Source organism: Sinocyclocheilus rhinocerous, unplaced genomic scaffold, assembly GCF_001515625.1.
Source record: "Sinocyclocheilus rhinocerous isolate Xijiao unplaced genomic scaffold, SAMN03320098_v1.1 scaffold1152, whole genome shotgun sequence".
Taxonomy (NCBI): Eukaryota; Metazoa; Chordata; class Actinopteri; order Cypriniformes; family Cyprinidae; genus Sinocyclocheilus; species Sinocyclocheilus rhinocerous.
The window spans coordinates 2,736,183-2,750,108 of NW_015625590.1; the positions used below are offsets into that span (position 1 = coordinate 2,736,183).

General features: G+C 39.3%; 1 protein-coding gene across 1 annotated transcript in view; it reads left to right on the forward strand.

Moving 5' to 3' along the window:
• Positions 1 to 359: 359 nt before the first annotated feature.
• Positions 360 to 13,926, forward strand: part of LOC107757032 (Fanconi anemia group J protein homolog) — a 38,835-nt gene continuing 25,268 nt past the window's right edge. The window contains exons 1-8 of the mRNA XM_016574383.1: positions 360 to 511; positions 955 to 1,082; positions 1,256 to 1,367; positions 2,009 to 2,197; positions 2,306 to 2,445; positions 2,535 to 2,693; positions 9,755 to 10,057; positions 12,344 to 12,565. Of these exons, the coding sequence (XP_016429869.1) occupies positions 990 to 1,082; positions 1,256 to 1,367; positions 2,009 to 2,197; positions 2,306 to 2,445; positions 2,535 to 2,693; positions 9,755 to 10,057; positions 12,344 to 12,565 (1,218 nt within the window). The 5' untranslated portion in view covers positions 360 to 511; positions 955 to 989. The remainder of the gene's footprint in view (positions 512 to 954; positions 1,083 to 1,255; positions 1,368 to 2,008; positions 2,198 to 2,305; positions 2,446 to 2,534; positions 2,694 to 9,754; positions 10,058 to 12,343; positions 12,566 to 13,926) is intronic.

Consider the following 13,926-nt stretch of genomic DNA (forward strand, 5'->3'; position numbering starts at 1 on the left):
TTATTAATTTTTTTGATTGCTACCTAATGTATATATAATAACTGTTCTCTAAATTTCAGACCAAAAAAAATCACTGGAATATGTGATAATGTTCACATTCCTGATTTTTAAAAAAATAAAGTGAAGTAAAGTGTATTTTATCATGGGAGCTGAACACGCAGCAGCCAGAAATACAGCTTGGGTGAACCCGAAATAAAATTAACAATTAAAAAATAAATAAGTAAATAAATAAAATATGAATAGAGGCGGGACTATCATCCATGTATGAATAGAAACAGTTGGTGGCGGTATGTGCCTATGGTGCCGAATACGCCAAAAATTCCAAAGAAGAAGAAGAAGAAGTGTCTTTTATTTTGACGTTGACGTACAGACGTCATATTTTGTGCTGCTGCGCGGGAGTTTCATTTTTGTGCCTTATTTTGTTTACACAGCTACTTTTAACCCGTCAAAATGCATATTTTCTTTGTGAAGTAATCCATCTGATATTCCTCTTAATCACATTACTCCTGAGGTAAATGAAGTAATCTACAGGTGCTGTTTATATGCAGTAGTAGCAGAAAATATCTTGCTAAGTTACGCAGTTAGTTTTTATGTATGTTTACGATAACCTTAAAGCACTCCTTTATTCACCTGTTGCTAGTTGAATCGTGTTTAGCAGACCTCTTACCGTCATGTTAAGTTTCAGTTTAAATATTTCCCATGTACATAAGATGAATTAAAGCAGATCTTTTATTGATTCGTAAAAAAAATATATTTTTCAGTTCGTTTTGTTCGTGTAACGTTAGCGTTAGTCTGTTTTGCCACAGTCCGAAATAATCAGTCAGTTTAGATGATCAATTGTCAGCCAAACTTGGTGTAAATTTAGTGTTTACCCACAATTCACTTAGGTGGCTCAGAGCGGTCAAATGAAGCCAGTTTTCCAGCCTTATGCAGCTCTAATGATTGTATCCTCAGACAGTGACATCCTCCATTGGACACAGAAAGACAGAATGGCTGCGGCTCCAGTGGAGTACACCATAGGAGGGGTGAAAATAAACTTCCCTTGCAAGGCTTATCCATCTCAGCTGGCCATGATGAACTCCGTAAGATCTGTTGTACTTGTGTTTTACAGATTTGTTTTTGTGTTTTATAGTCAATAAACATATTATTTGTAATTTTTTATCATCATTATCATCCTAACATCTTCATACAAAGCTTTTAAATAGCCTCTTTAGTTTTGATTGATATCTGACATTTATGTTTTTCTCTCTCTTAGATCATTCGTGGACTTAACAATGGGCAGCATTGTCTATTGGAGAGCCCTACTGGCAGTGGGAAGAGTCTTGCTTTGCTTTGTTCGGCCCTCGCATGGCAGCAAGCACAGTTTGGTATGTCTAGAAATCTTTCCAACAAGTTTTAAACTCTTCTGTCAAAAGTCTGGGGTCAGTAAGATTTTTTTAATAGTCCTGAAATAAATCTCTTATGCTTACCAAGTCTGTGTTTATTTGATAAAAAATACCGCAAAAACAGTAACATTGTAAAATATTATTGAAATTTAAAATGACTGTTTTTTATTTTATTTTAATATATTCTAAAATGTAATTTATTCCAGTGATGGCAAAGTTGAATTTTCAACAGCCAGTCTTCAGTCTCACAGGATCCTTCAGAAATCAGGAATTTTTCAGGATTCTTTGATGAGAAGAAAGTTCAAAAGAGCATAATTTATTTGTAATTTATTTATAACTTATTGTTTTTCCGATGTGTATCAATGTTAAAGACTTGTCATTTGTAATCAATTTAATGCATCCTTGCTGAAAAAAGTGACCTCAATTTCCATGTGTCAGATTGACCACAACTTCCATTTCATGTCAAATATACAAGACCCTAATTGACTATTCTGTTATGCTTCACAGAGACAAGCTAATCTGTCTATGACTTCTGTGATAATAAACTCTTGTTAACTCTTCACTCTATAAAACTTAGCATTAAAACAATGGCTCCCATTTTGTTTGTTTTGTCATGTATTAAGGTAAGGAACAGCTTGCAGGCACTAGTTCGGCTGACTGCAAGAAACCAGAAGTGGCTACTTCATGTCAGTGTGTGTGCCATAACCGAAATGCACACCCCACTTTCAGCAGCACAGCACCTAAACCACCTCTGGTTGATCTTCCTCATGAAGGTACTTCTGCTCAAGCTACAACCCCTCTCTCAAAAGAAGGTAAGCATTTTCTAAAACCTTCTGACCAAAACAAAAAAAATAAAAATGAAACGCCATGATAAATTACTGTTGTCTGTTTTCATTGAGTGTGCTTTCTTGTTTCAGCAGACAAAAGTGACCAGCCTAGGAAGTCAACTTTGTCTTCCCGCCTCTCTGAGAAACTTCAGGCCTCTCTCTCCAATGGAGAACAAGATGATGATTTTAAGACTGACAGGAAGCGCATTCGTACACTAGGCACAGAGCAAAAGGTACTTCTGCAAATAGCTTCTATTCCTGTGACATTATTGATTGGCTTGTTGAATCTTGTCATCACACTCAGCTTTTTTTCTTTCCATAGAAAAGCAAGCAAAGATGTCTCGAGCGAGGAGTGATTTACATTGATGATGATGAAGAGGAGGAGCATCTGGAGAGACCAGTGCCTGGGGCTCAGAGTTGGACCATGGAATTGAACAGTGGTGCCAGAGCTGACAGCTGCCAGTCGCAGCCACAGTGTTGTGTGAGTGCACCTCAGACACATCTCTTATTGGGAGACTATGATGTAATATAGTGTCAGAAATAACCATGGAGAGCACTGTTTGATATTTCTCCAGATTTCATCATCCAATACCATTAAAGGGATAGTTCGCCCTAAAAATGTAAATTCTGTCATGATTTACTCACCCTCATGTCATTCCAAACCTTTGACTTTATTTTATGGAACACAAAAGAAGATATTTTGAAGAATGTTGTTGGTATCTAAACAGTTTTGGTGACCATTGACTTCCATTGTATGGAAATATTCTAGGACTGTTTTTAAAATCACTTCTTTTTTGTTCCACGGAAGAAAGAAAATCATACAGGAACAACATGAGGGTGAGTAAATTGACAGAATCACTTTATCCCTACTTTAGCTGTTTTACCAAGGATGCCACTGGAATAGCATGTGTTATTAAATAAACAATATTATAATTAAATTAATTATAATTTATTTAATAAATGTATTTAATTTATTTAATAATAATTAATTTTAAATTAATTAATCTTATAAATGTAATATTGCATATATATTGTGTTATTTTATTGTTGACCACTTGGTGGCAGCAGAGGATGGCTCAAAACAGATTTCAAAGGTTCATGGTAATATTATTGGGATTTATTGCTGGGGGTTTTCACACTGCTGTTGGATACTTAATTATGTGTCTGTAAGCAGGAATTATCTCTGTTTAATTACTATAATTTGACTAGTTCTGTGCCACAACAAGCCATATGACTCCAGATGAAATGTATGCACACATAGTTGCTTTCATTCTAAATAGGACGGCGCCAAAGCAATGTCTGACTGAATGCAAAACAGGGTTTTATAGACTTTTGATGATGCTAGATTTGTTTTAGCTTATAGACTTTATGGGAAGGTTTCCAGCCTTTTGGATTGCACTTTGGAAATCTTCCTGACCTTTTATCCGTGATTTGATAACGTTAAATAAACAATTGGCACTTCATAATTTCCATCAAGCAGAAATCCTCCTAATCTGGGGTTACGAAGTGTTATTATGAAGATGGTTTATTTGTTTTGTTGAGAGAGGCTGATATGTAGGGCAGCTTAGCATCTCCATGTACTGCATAAGGCCTCTTAGAAAATCTGATGCACTGTAATAAACACCACAGGTATTCACATGGCCAGTTGTGAAAAGAATCTGTGTCAGCGTGATCGTTCTGTCACACCGTAGGACATATTGCTTACAACTGACACAATGGAAAAGGAGTGACTTGTGCTATGCGTTCCTCAAGATTGGTGGACTGTCACCGAGGAGGACGGCCCTGGCCTGATGGGCAGGCTGATGGCTGTGTTAGGTGGAGGGGGAGAAGAGAAAGCAGGCCTTAGGTTTCACTCTCTCACCTGACACCGTTCTCGGCCCCTGCCAGTGCTGACTGACATCTTCAATGGGCCCTTTGAAGCGAGCTCCAGTTTAATTAAGAGGTTTGCCTTGCTTGGCAGTGATCTGTGAAAGCCTGGGATAAATATTGAATGGGGTTCACCTGCTGGTTATGGCGCTCCGGGGATAAACAGGTGCTTTGTGAGATTGGGGATTTGTGGGTTGGGGGTGCTCCGGGGCAGCTATCAGGAGGGCTATAGGGAGTAAAGACCTCACTGAAATGCTTCACCCGCTATCTCTTTCTCTCTCTGTCCATCTGTGTGGTGAGGGTGCAGTGGCCCAGGCAGGCGGACAGTGTGAGATTTCAGTCTCTCAGGTGTCAGGCTCTCAGAGCCAGCCTGTTGAAATGCAGTCTCCATTGTTCACACTCACACTCAGGCCTGCATCTTCCACCACAGGGCCATTGTAGAGCGCAGACAATCTAGCCTCACCATCTCAAACACAGGAGCTGCTCTCTCCACACCTCACCTGGCAAACAGAAATGCCACTGTCTAACAGAACAAACCCAGCTCTTATGATGTTTTTTCACCAGTAACTGATAAGTACTTGGTAGAATCCTCCGCCTCTTCACACAGGAATTTAACAATTCCGGTTCTGATGCTGATTTGTCTTAATAACTCTGGTTTCTTAATGGTTTCACTAAAGATTTATTTGAATTTGAGTAAGTTATTGACTCCATCTAATTCGTATGTGTTTGTGATTAGATAAAACAACTTTAGCATGTGAATTGAACTTTATTAGTTGCTATGAATGTTTTGGAAATCCATTAAAAAGAAACGGTTCATTAATGTTGTTTACTTGGGAATCTTTTGACTTCATTGGTCGCATTGTAATACGTGTTTATGAGCCGGTTGTTTTCAGTGAATCAGAATCATCAGCTCAAGAATCATACTTCACTGGTTGTGCTGTATGTTTTTGATTCCTAAAAAAAAAGGATACGGTTCATAAAAGTTGCTCACTTGGGAAACTTTTGACTTTATTGATCGCAGTCTGTGTTTACATCACTACAAACACCTGGCTCATAAGTTTATTTGCTCGGGAATCTGACTTCACAAGTAGAGTTGTATGATTTTGATGCATTAAAAACAACCGTTTTATAAAAATCATTCACCTGGGAATTTTTTTAACTTCATTGTTCTCACTGTATGTTTTTTACAAGCTAGTTGTTTTTAGTGAATCACAGTCATTATATCAGGAATTGGACATTACTGTTTGTGCTGTATGTTTTTAATTAATAAAAAAATAAGCCATTCATTAAAAGGGGTTCACTTGGGAAGGTTTTGAATTCATTGATCACACTCTGTGTTTCATTCATTAAAAGCAACTGGCTCATAAGAGTCATTTGCTTGGGAATCTGACTTTATTAGTTATGCTGTATGTTTTTAATTCATTTTAAAGGACCGGTTCGTAATGGTCATTTGGGAATCTGGCTTCATTGGTTGTGCTCAATGTGTTTGATGTACTAAAAACAACTTGCTTATAGTCATTAGCATGGGAATCGGACTACACTGGTAGCGCTGTATGTTTTTGATTCATTAAAGAGAACCAGGACCTAAAAGTCATTCTCTTGGCAGTGTTTTGACTTCGTTGGTTGCACTGTATTTTATTTTTTTTTTTTCAAAAAAAGAAATTGACTTATAGGAGTAATTTGCTCGAGAATCAGACTTCATCGGTCATGCTGTATGTTTTATGCTGAAAAATAATACATGGAAAATACTTTCCAACTCTCTTTCATTTTGCACATGCTGGAACTGTTAATGTACTGAATGTCATGATGACGATCATTTAGTTCTGGTTTGAAAAAAACAAAACAAAAGATTATTAGTTCCTTACTCTACTCTTCACATGTCCATTGTCCCTAAAATACACCACATAGTGACCAGCAGCTTATTTTATGTATTTGTAGTATGTGTGCTGGCCCTTAACTGTAACTAGCAGTTAGGTCCCACAAGAGCTGTGAAATGCTGTCATTGTACACCAATGCTTCTAAAAACCCCCGAAGACACTTTCCCAATATCCTTGCTGATTTTTTAGTGCCAGAACAATGGCCACATTTTCTTAGCAGAGCAATGAGCTGCTAGATGCATCTGCAGGTGTCTGCCCCTGACTGGAACAGCATGCTTGGGTTAACGCTCCCACACAATGCCACACACTGTTTTATTAGGAGCCACTGTTGAGGTCTGGAGTGGCCTGAGGTGTACCTCTCTGCTCCACTGATATAAGGGCCTCGCAATGAAAGAATGTGCCACTCTGCCTGAATGTGTCTGTGGCGGCGGGTTCGGCCAATGGAGGCTGTTATCTGCATTCCAGGGGTGTCTTATTTGCTGTGCGGTAGCGAGAGGAGCCGAAACTGTGGCAGGCTGCGTGTAACGGATACCCTTGTGTCAGCTGTTTCCTGCACGGCTGCTGACAAGGCCTCCCATTTACAATCAGCCCTTTCTCTCCCCCCTGCGATGAATAAGTAATTATTCGGTATAGGAGGCAGGATACTTGGACTGGCCTATTGAATGTGGCAGTAGCAGGTAAGGTGATCGGTAGGGCCGTAACTCTTGCTGCGAAGCCGTAACCTTAGCTGCTGCCAGCTCTCTGTTTATTTAGCACGTCGGCACTGGTCTTTGTCCCATCGGGGGACAGTTTGCAAGACGGGCTCACGTTCACTTCCATTCTATCGCTTACTGTAATATTTAATGACAAACAAGGTTTGCGAAGCAGCTCGGGTAACCGGAGCTGGACCTCTTCAGTGGAGTGCAGGCTAAAGGACAGCTTGATCCCTGATGTGAAGGTGTAACACACGCCGTGACTTAGCATTTGCTTATGAGGGATAATCTTACTGTCACTCTAAGGAAAAGAAGCTACTGTTATTTTGAAGGACTGAAGACTGATATAGGATATTTTATTTATTGGTATCAATATATTTAATTATATTTAATTGTACATGCTCATTTAGATTGCCTTTGCCACCATCTGACACTCACTGAAAGTTCAAAACTAATTTTAATGTTAATACTAATAATAATGTAATAACTATTAAATGTAATCTTTAGCAAGTTTAAAAATTATCAATCGATCATTTTTCACATGCATAATGTGATGTGATACCTAAAATCATTTTTAATAGTATTGATTAATTGATTTTTGTGTGTCTGCTTTATTTTTAATGTATTAACACACACAAAAAGTTGTCAGTTATGCCTGGGCAAAATCATGTTATTGAGAGGGGGAAAAAAATCGTACACATGCTTGTAAAAGCAACATTTTATTTAGAACTTTAAATAGGCTTTTAAATAGAATTTTAAAGGGGTCCTATTATGCTTTTTTTTACAAAGTCTTGATTTTGTTTTGGGGGTGTACTAGAGCAGGCTCTTATACTAGGTCTTATACATTATTTTTCACATATTTTACATTATTACAACACCTTTCTCCCCAGTCGAGAAGGGTATAACTGCAGCCTGGAGATCTCCAAAATAGGGCGTGGCTTCCTCCCATTGACAGACATGACACGCATGCGCAATTTTTTTCCCCAATCCACTTCATTGCAAATCCGCCCCACAGCTGATTCTAAAGATTTTATTGGTTGTGTCAATTAAAGTGTTGATTTCCTACACTATGCTACAAAAAATGCTAACCCCTAAATCTACCCCACACCTGACCCTAACTTTAACCAGTGAAATTGACTGCACGGTGGGATTGGTGCTGAATAGCATGATAAAGAAAGTTTAAACAGAAAGATAAACAGTTAATAAGATTATGCGATATGAGATCGTTCCGTAACTCTCCAAACGGACCTCACCGGACAATGGCACCTTTTTAGTTACACCCAGCGTCACTACCCCCTCCTACCCTGCGAATTTCGTGCCCCGGGACGCCCCCGTTTCTTAGAACAAAGCGATGGAGTAAAATCTTTCCCCTGTGCTGTGCTGTGCTGCGCTGGGACGGCTCGCGGGAGAGCTCATGGGTGATTCCTGTTTATATCATTAAGCAGAGGTTCAAACTCCAGTCCGAACACCACTGGCCACGAGCTTTGGGCTCTGCTCTCACGGAGAATATTTATTTATATAGCATATTTTATTTTAGATCAACTAGAAACAATGTTTAATTTATAAAGTTTTATTTTGAAATGTAAGTCAATAACAATTGGCTGGAGCCAGAGCCAATGGTGAAAGTCTTTGCGCGAGGAGACCCTGCCCCATTTTGGAGTTCACGCCCCATTTTGTAAATCTCCGGTCTGCAGTTATATCTACATGCCCCAGTCTGGCATGAACGGCTCGAATAGTTCCTGTATCAAATGAAGGCCCGCCTTCTGAAATGCGAAATGTGCTGTGATTGGTTAGCTGTGCCAGTGTGTGTTGTGATTGGCAGCACTCGGCCCCTGGTCGGGAAATGTCATGCCCCTTACCACAGCCGCCTGCGAGCTTCAGTGTAAATATTGCGTCAAAATCAAATCAATTGAGCGCGATTTAAACCCGGATGATTGTAACCACTCTAAGTTCGTCTGCCTTGGGAAAGCTAGTGTGTCTCTGACATAGTGATAACACTTGTTGCCTTCTCTAGTGCAGCTCAACCAGGTCTCATCCCATTCGTCGATATTTGTGACATCACAAATCCCGGAAAATATGTGTTGTAGTCCAAACGAGTCGTTCGTTGTAGTTTTTGAAAAGTGATTTCTGTTAAATAAAATATCTCCTTTTGAAGTGGACTTTGAACTTTGTAACTTTGCAGATCGTTTTTATGCTCAAACAGCAACATTACAGACTAACTAAAGTTGAAAAAGTGAAAAAGCATAATAGGACCCCTTTAATATTTCTCTAGACCGATTAATTTAATTAATCCTTTCTGCATAAAAATTATAATTTCTCTCTGGAAAAATCTTACTGACCCCCAAACTTTTTTTAACTTTATTGTTTTAACTGTTTATCATGCTTAAATCCATTCAGCAGAATTCTGCAGATTTTTTCCCACTAAAATCAGTGCAGGAAAAAGCCCTGCTTATTCCATCTGCTCCTACCTATCAGCAATGATTAGAAACCTGATCCATAAACATACATGGAAAGATTAAGCCCACTAATGCTCAAGGTGAAGAAATATTGACTCTGTCCAGTTCCTATATAACAGTTCCTTAATTAAATATTCCAGGCATAGCAGTTAGATTTAAACATATCACAAGCTTTTCTTGTTTTATGCATGCAGTATTTCAGTACTCAGACAATACTGCTTTCTCCCACAGAATAAAGCAGTGACTCTCTGCTTGACACCAGCTGTGTAACACATGAGTTGTGTGTCATTCCCTTGAATGGAGGGGAAAGTGAGACACTTAAAATACCCATACCTTCCTCAAGATCAGTTTCACCACTAGAGCTGGCTGCAGGCAAGCATGGCCCTTTGTGTGAAAGCTACAATTAAAGAGATCCAATCAGAGGGGCCAGTAGCATGAACAATGGCATGGTCTAAAATTACAGTCTTGCTTGGGGTCATTCTGTCTTGACTTATAGCATTTGCCTGCTATGTGAATGATTATCTATATGACTGCTTATACAAAAGCCTTTTCATGAGCTGGACAAAAAAGGGCTGTAGCATTGCTTCAAGTAGGTTGTTTCTCTTTGTAATGTTTCTGCGTGACTTGTTTTTCTCTTTTTGTATTCCACAGTCTCCCGTGTCTTGTTCACTCTGTCCTTGCGCCAACCTCAAAGCAGGACAGAAAACGGTTGAAAAGTCCAAGGACAACGATAAAGACAAAGAGGGAAGCGGAAGGAAAAAGATCCCAAAAGTCTTCTTCGGCACTCGTACTCATAAACAGATCACACAGATCGCACGGGAGCTGAAACGGACGCTTTACTCCACCGTGCCCATGACGATTCTGTCCAGCCGAGACCACACCTGTGTCCATCCCGAAGTGGTGCCTCATGCCAACCGCAACGAGCGCTGCAAGGAGCTGCTGGAGGCCAAGAGCGTGAGTCGGCCCCTTCCAATGTTACACCATGTGACATTGCAACCACCTTTGAGCACAGGTTCTTCATTCATCTGTCATCATTAGAGCCTCTCAGAGGGATAAAAGAGAGTAGACTTAGACATCTCCTGGTTCACTGAGTTCAAGGCCTGAACCCTGAACTCTGTCAATAACTTGTGAGAGAAACCTAAAGATGGTCAATTAATCTTTTTCTCTTGGTTGTCCTGAAATCTGCACTTATATTTCAAGACTGTGAAATGAAAGTAACAAAAATTCTGGGCACATTAGGCCAAAAAAGCTTAATTGATAACTAAACATGCTTATTTTAAATGTAGCTTTTGTTTGGAATAACTAACTTTGATTTAATATTTTTATAATATTTTTCATATGTAGAAGATTCTATGAATATTAGAATATTTTATTATATAAATCATATTTAACACTTTATTTCTTGTTGCCGTTTGTATTTAAACATCTTGGTTCCAACAACTTTTGGTTCAAACAAAAATTGTACAGCTATATAGATGTCAAAACATTGCAATTATGTTGTGCAATGCAATGATGACTTTAACCAAACAAAGAGTTAAGCAGTGTTAAATAGTAATGGTGGAAACAGTTACATTAGCGTCATTTCTGCAATTTTGTCAGCAATGTATGAAGCACAGCTGATACAAAAGTTACTTTCAAACCAAAGAGCTTTGTCAGTGCGTTGAATCCAAGTGACTAACTTGAACCCACTGCGAAATCTGTGTGGGGAGATCTTTCGCCCTTAACTCAAATTCCTGATTGTGCGGATGCCAATTGGAAATTGCTAAATTTCACCCACAAAATCCACTGAACAACAGTTATGTGGCCGCACCTTAACAGTTTCTGTCTGCGGTGTTGGCCTGTTTTCTTTGGCTGCAAACATCGTTTGACCTAAGATTGACATTTTTAGAAAGGTCTCATTTTAGATTTTTGTATGATAATGGGGTTTTGTGTGTGTATACAGCAAAAGATAACCGTGCACCCACTATTTCCTCTGACCACCTACATAAGTGTACAGGTCATGGCCTCTACCCTGTTCATCTTTGAGTGTTGGGCCTAAGTAGTGATCAACTGATCATGAATTTGTTAGCCATTGAATCTCTTGAATTGGATCTTGTGAACGGAGATTGACCCACACTTTACTGTGGAACCAAACACCTTGTTTCCTGATCTTCACAGTGGCCTGCAGGCCAGAGAGCAAGTGTGGCCACTTATTCTGTGAGCCCCTCTTCTCCTTTCACTGTAACACTGTCGTAAGAAAAGAAGACGAGCTGCCGACCCTGAAACGCAAACCCTTGCTTTAAGGTTTCACAAACTTAATCTCCGTCACTAAAGCTGTGGAGAACAGTTACAGGCGATAATATCCCCAATCAGTCATACAGACCTTTTTTGTTGTGCAGCCTTGTCAAAGGCTTCAAACGCACTTTGTTCCAGTGGGAGCTTCAGTTTTGTCCGTGTTGCTTAGTCTCTGACCATCGGGCGGCCTGCGTAATGAAACCTATTATGCTGTCACCACAGGTGTCCACTCACCTCTCGACTGTGACGCGCCCCTGCACATGAAAGCGGGGAAGACCGTGCCGACAGCCCCGCTCGGAGAGAGGAGAGAATGAGCTGTCGTTTTCCTCAGCCTCCCTGGGGCCCCATCTCTTGTGTCCTCTTATGAGCCCCACTCCAAGTCTTTATTCCTCTTTCCTTGCCTTACTGAATGGCTGAAGAGCATAGGCTTTTCAGACACTTATCGTTAGGTCGCACACCCCTCAGCAGTGCCGTCATCACCTTCATAAGAGTTGGAGGACAGGAGGATCAAAACGGCACGATCGGGTTGACATTTATCCCGTGCTCTCATTGGTGGCTAATCCCTCTTTGAGTATGTATACTGGAAGCTGCCATTAGCCTTTCAGCAGCATGTTACAGGTTCCAGTGAATCACGAAACAATGCACAGACATTCCCTTCTCTGCAGGGAGACACCTGCCTACATGATTGTATAAATAACACAATTATTATAAGTGTTAGGGATATCCACCTGTGTCCAATTATGTGGTTTAATTGAATCATAACATCCACATTTTTCAATACATGAACCGTTTATTGTATCAGTTCAAGTATCCTTATGGATTCAAACCCACAACCTTGGTCTTGCTGGTGCTAGCTATGCTTTACCACTTATGTCACTTAAGTCTTGGCAAGTACATCTCAAACATTAACACTTTTCATAAAATAGTATTATTTGTGTGTGTTTATATGTTTTCATGTCTTTTCAGGGTCTGTCATGTCGGTACTACCACAATGTGCATAAAATGCGTGATCAGAGCACTTTACAGTGGGTTCATGGGCTACATCATGCCTGGGACATTGAGGATCTGGTGCGTCTTGGAGGTAAGCTGCGGTCCTGTGCTTACTACGCAGCTCGGGAGCTCATGCAAGATGCCTGCATCGTGTTCTGTCCTTACAACTACCTGCTGGACCCCCTCATTCGTGAAAGCGTGAGCATCAGTGCATAAGCTACTATATAATCTTGAGTTTCAGTATATGCGGAATGTAATGAACTGCCTTTTTAAAATTGATTAAAGTAGGGCTTTTTTTCTTTATGTAGATTTAAGAATTTATTTTCTTTGTTCCAGAAAAACAAATAAAATGATTTTCATTTTTAGACAGTGTTTTGATGCGTATGAATACACTACATTTCTTAGTGTAATATATGCTCTAAGAAATTAATTATTTTATTCAACAATTACACATTAAAGTGATTTCAAAGTGACAGTTAAGACACTTGTAATGATAAAAAGATTTTCTGTTTCAAATAAATGTTGTTCTTTTGAACTTTCTAATTCTATTCAGGGCTTGAATTTCATTGGATTTCGCATAATTCTACTGATTCACACAGTTTCCGCGCTTGTAACATGGGAAATTCCCGCAAATATTTCAGCGTGAAAGACGCTCGGGACAGATGACGGAATGTATCATTTGCACGTGCTTTTGAGTCTTACCATTTTAAACATTCAAGTGTTCAATTCAGCACTCTCTGTGAGACCCCTTTCTGTGAGCTCACACCCAAAGTGCGCGCACGTAGAGCCGCAAATGAGAGCGTGTGACTACAGAATGAAGTTATGTTGCGCCATATTTTGTGCGTAAATGGTCAAAATGCAATGTCAAAATTCCCGTCTTGATGATTATTCACGTAAACAGTCGATTTATACTAAACATTGTCGGTATATAGGCTATTAAGTGAATGTAAACAGTTGAGAAACAAAACTGTGTAACAGTTAGATCATGAGCATGTGCATGAGGTCTTAAAGAGAGAGCAACTTAAATAAACCTGCTGCTGTCTGTCATTAATGCTTATTTATACATTGAAGACTAACCAGTGTTATTTTAAAGTTAAATAGATTATTCTGTTTCTGTGGTATTTCTGTACCTGAATATTACTGTTAAACCTACCTGAAAAACTTAAAAAAAAAAAAAAAAGAACTTTGAAATCAAAGGGTTAGGGTTGCTGAAAAATCAGCGTTGCCATTTAAAGGGGTCATATGATGCGATTTCAATTTTTCCTTTCTCTTTGGAGTGTTACAAGCTCTTGGTGCATAAAGAAGATCTGTAAAGTTGCAAAGACTAAAGTCTCAAATCCAAAGAGATATTCTTTATAAGAGTTAAGAGTCAACCACGCCTACCTAAAACGGCTCGTTCTAACACACCCCACATGTCTACGTCACGATGTGAGAAGATTTGCATAACGCCGCCCAAACGTTCACGCAAAGAAAGAAGGCGTAACTTAAAAATATTTGGCTGCACAACTGTTGATAATTCTAATAATAAATCAGCATATTAGAATGATTTCTGAAGATCA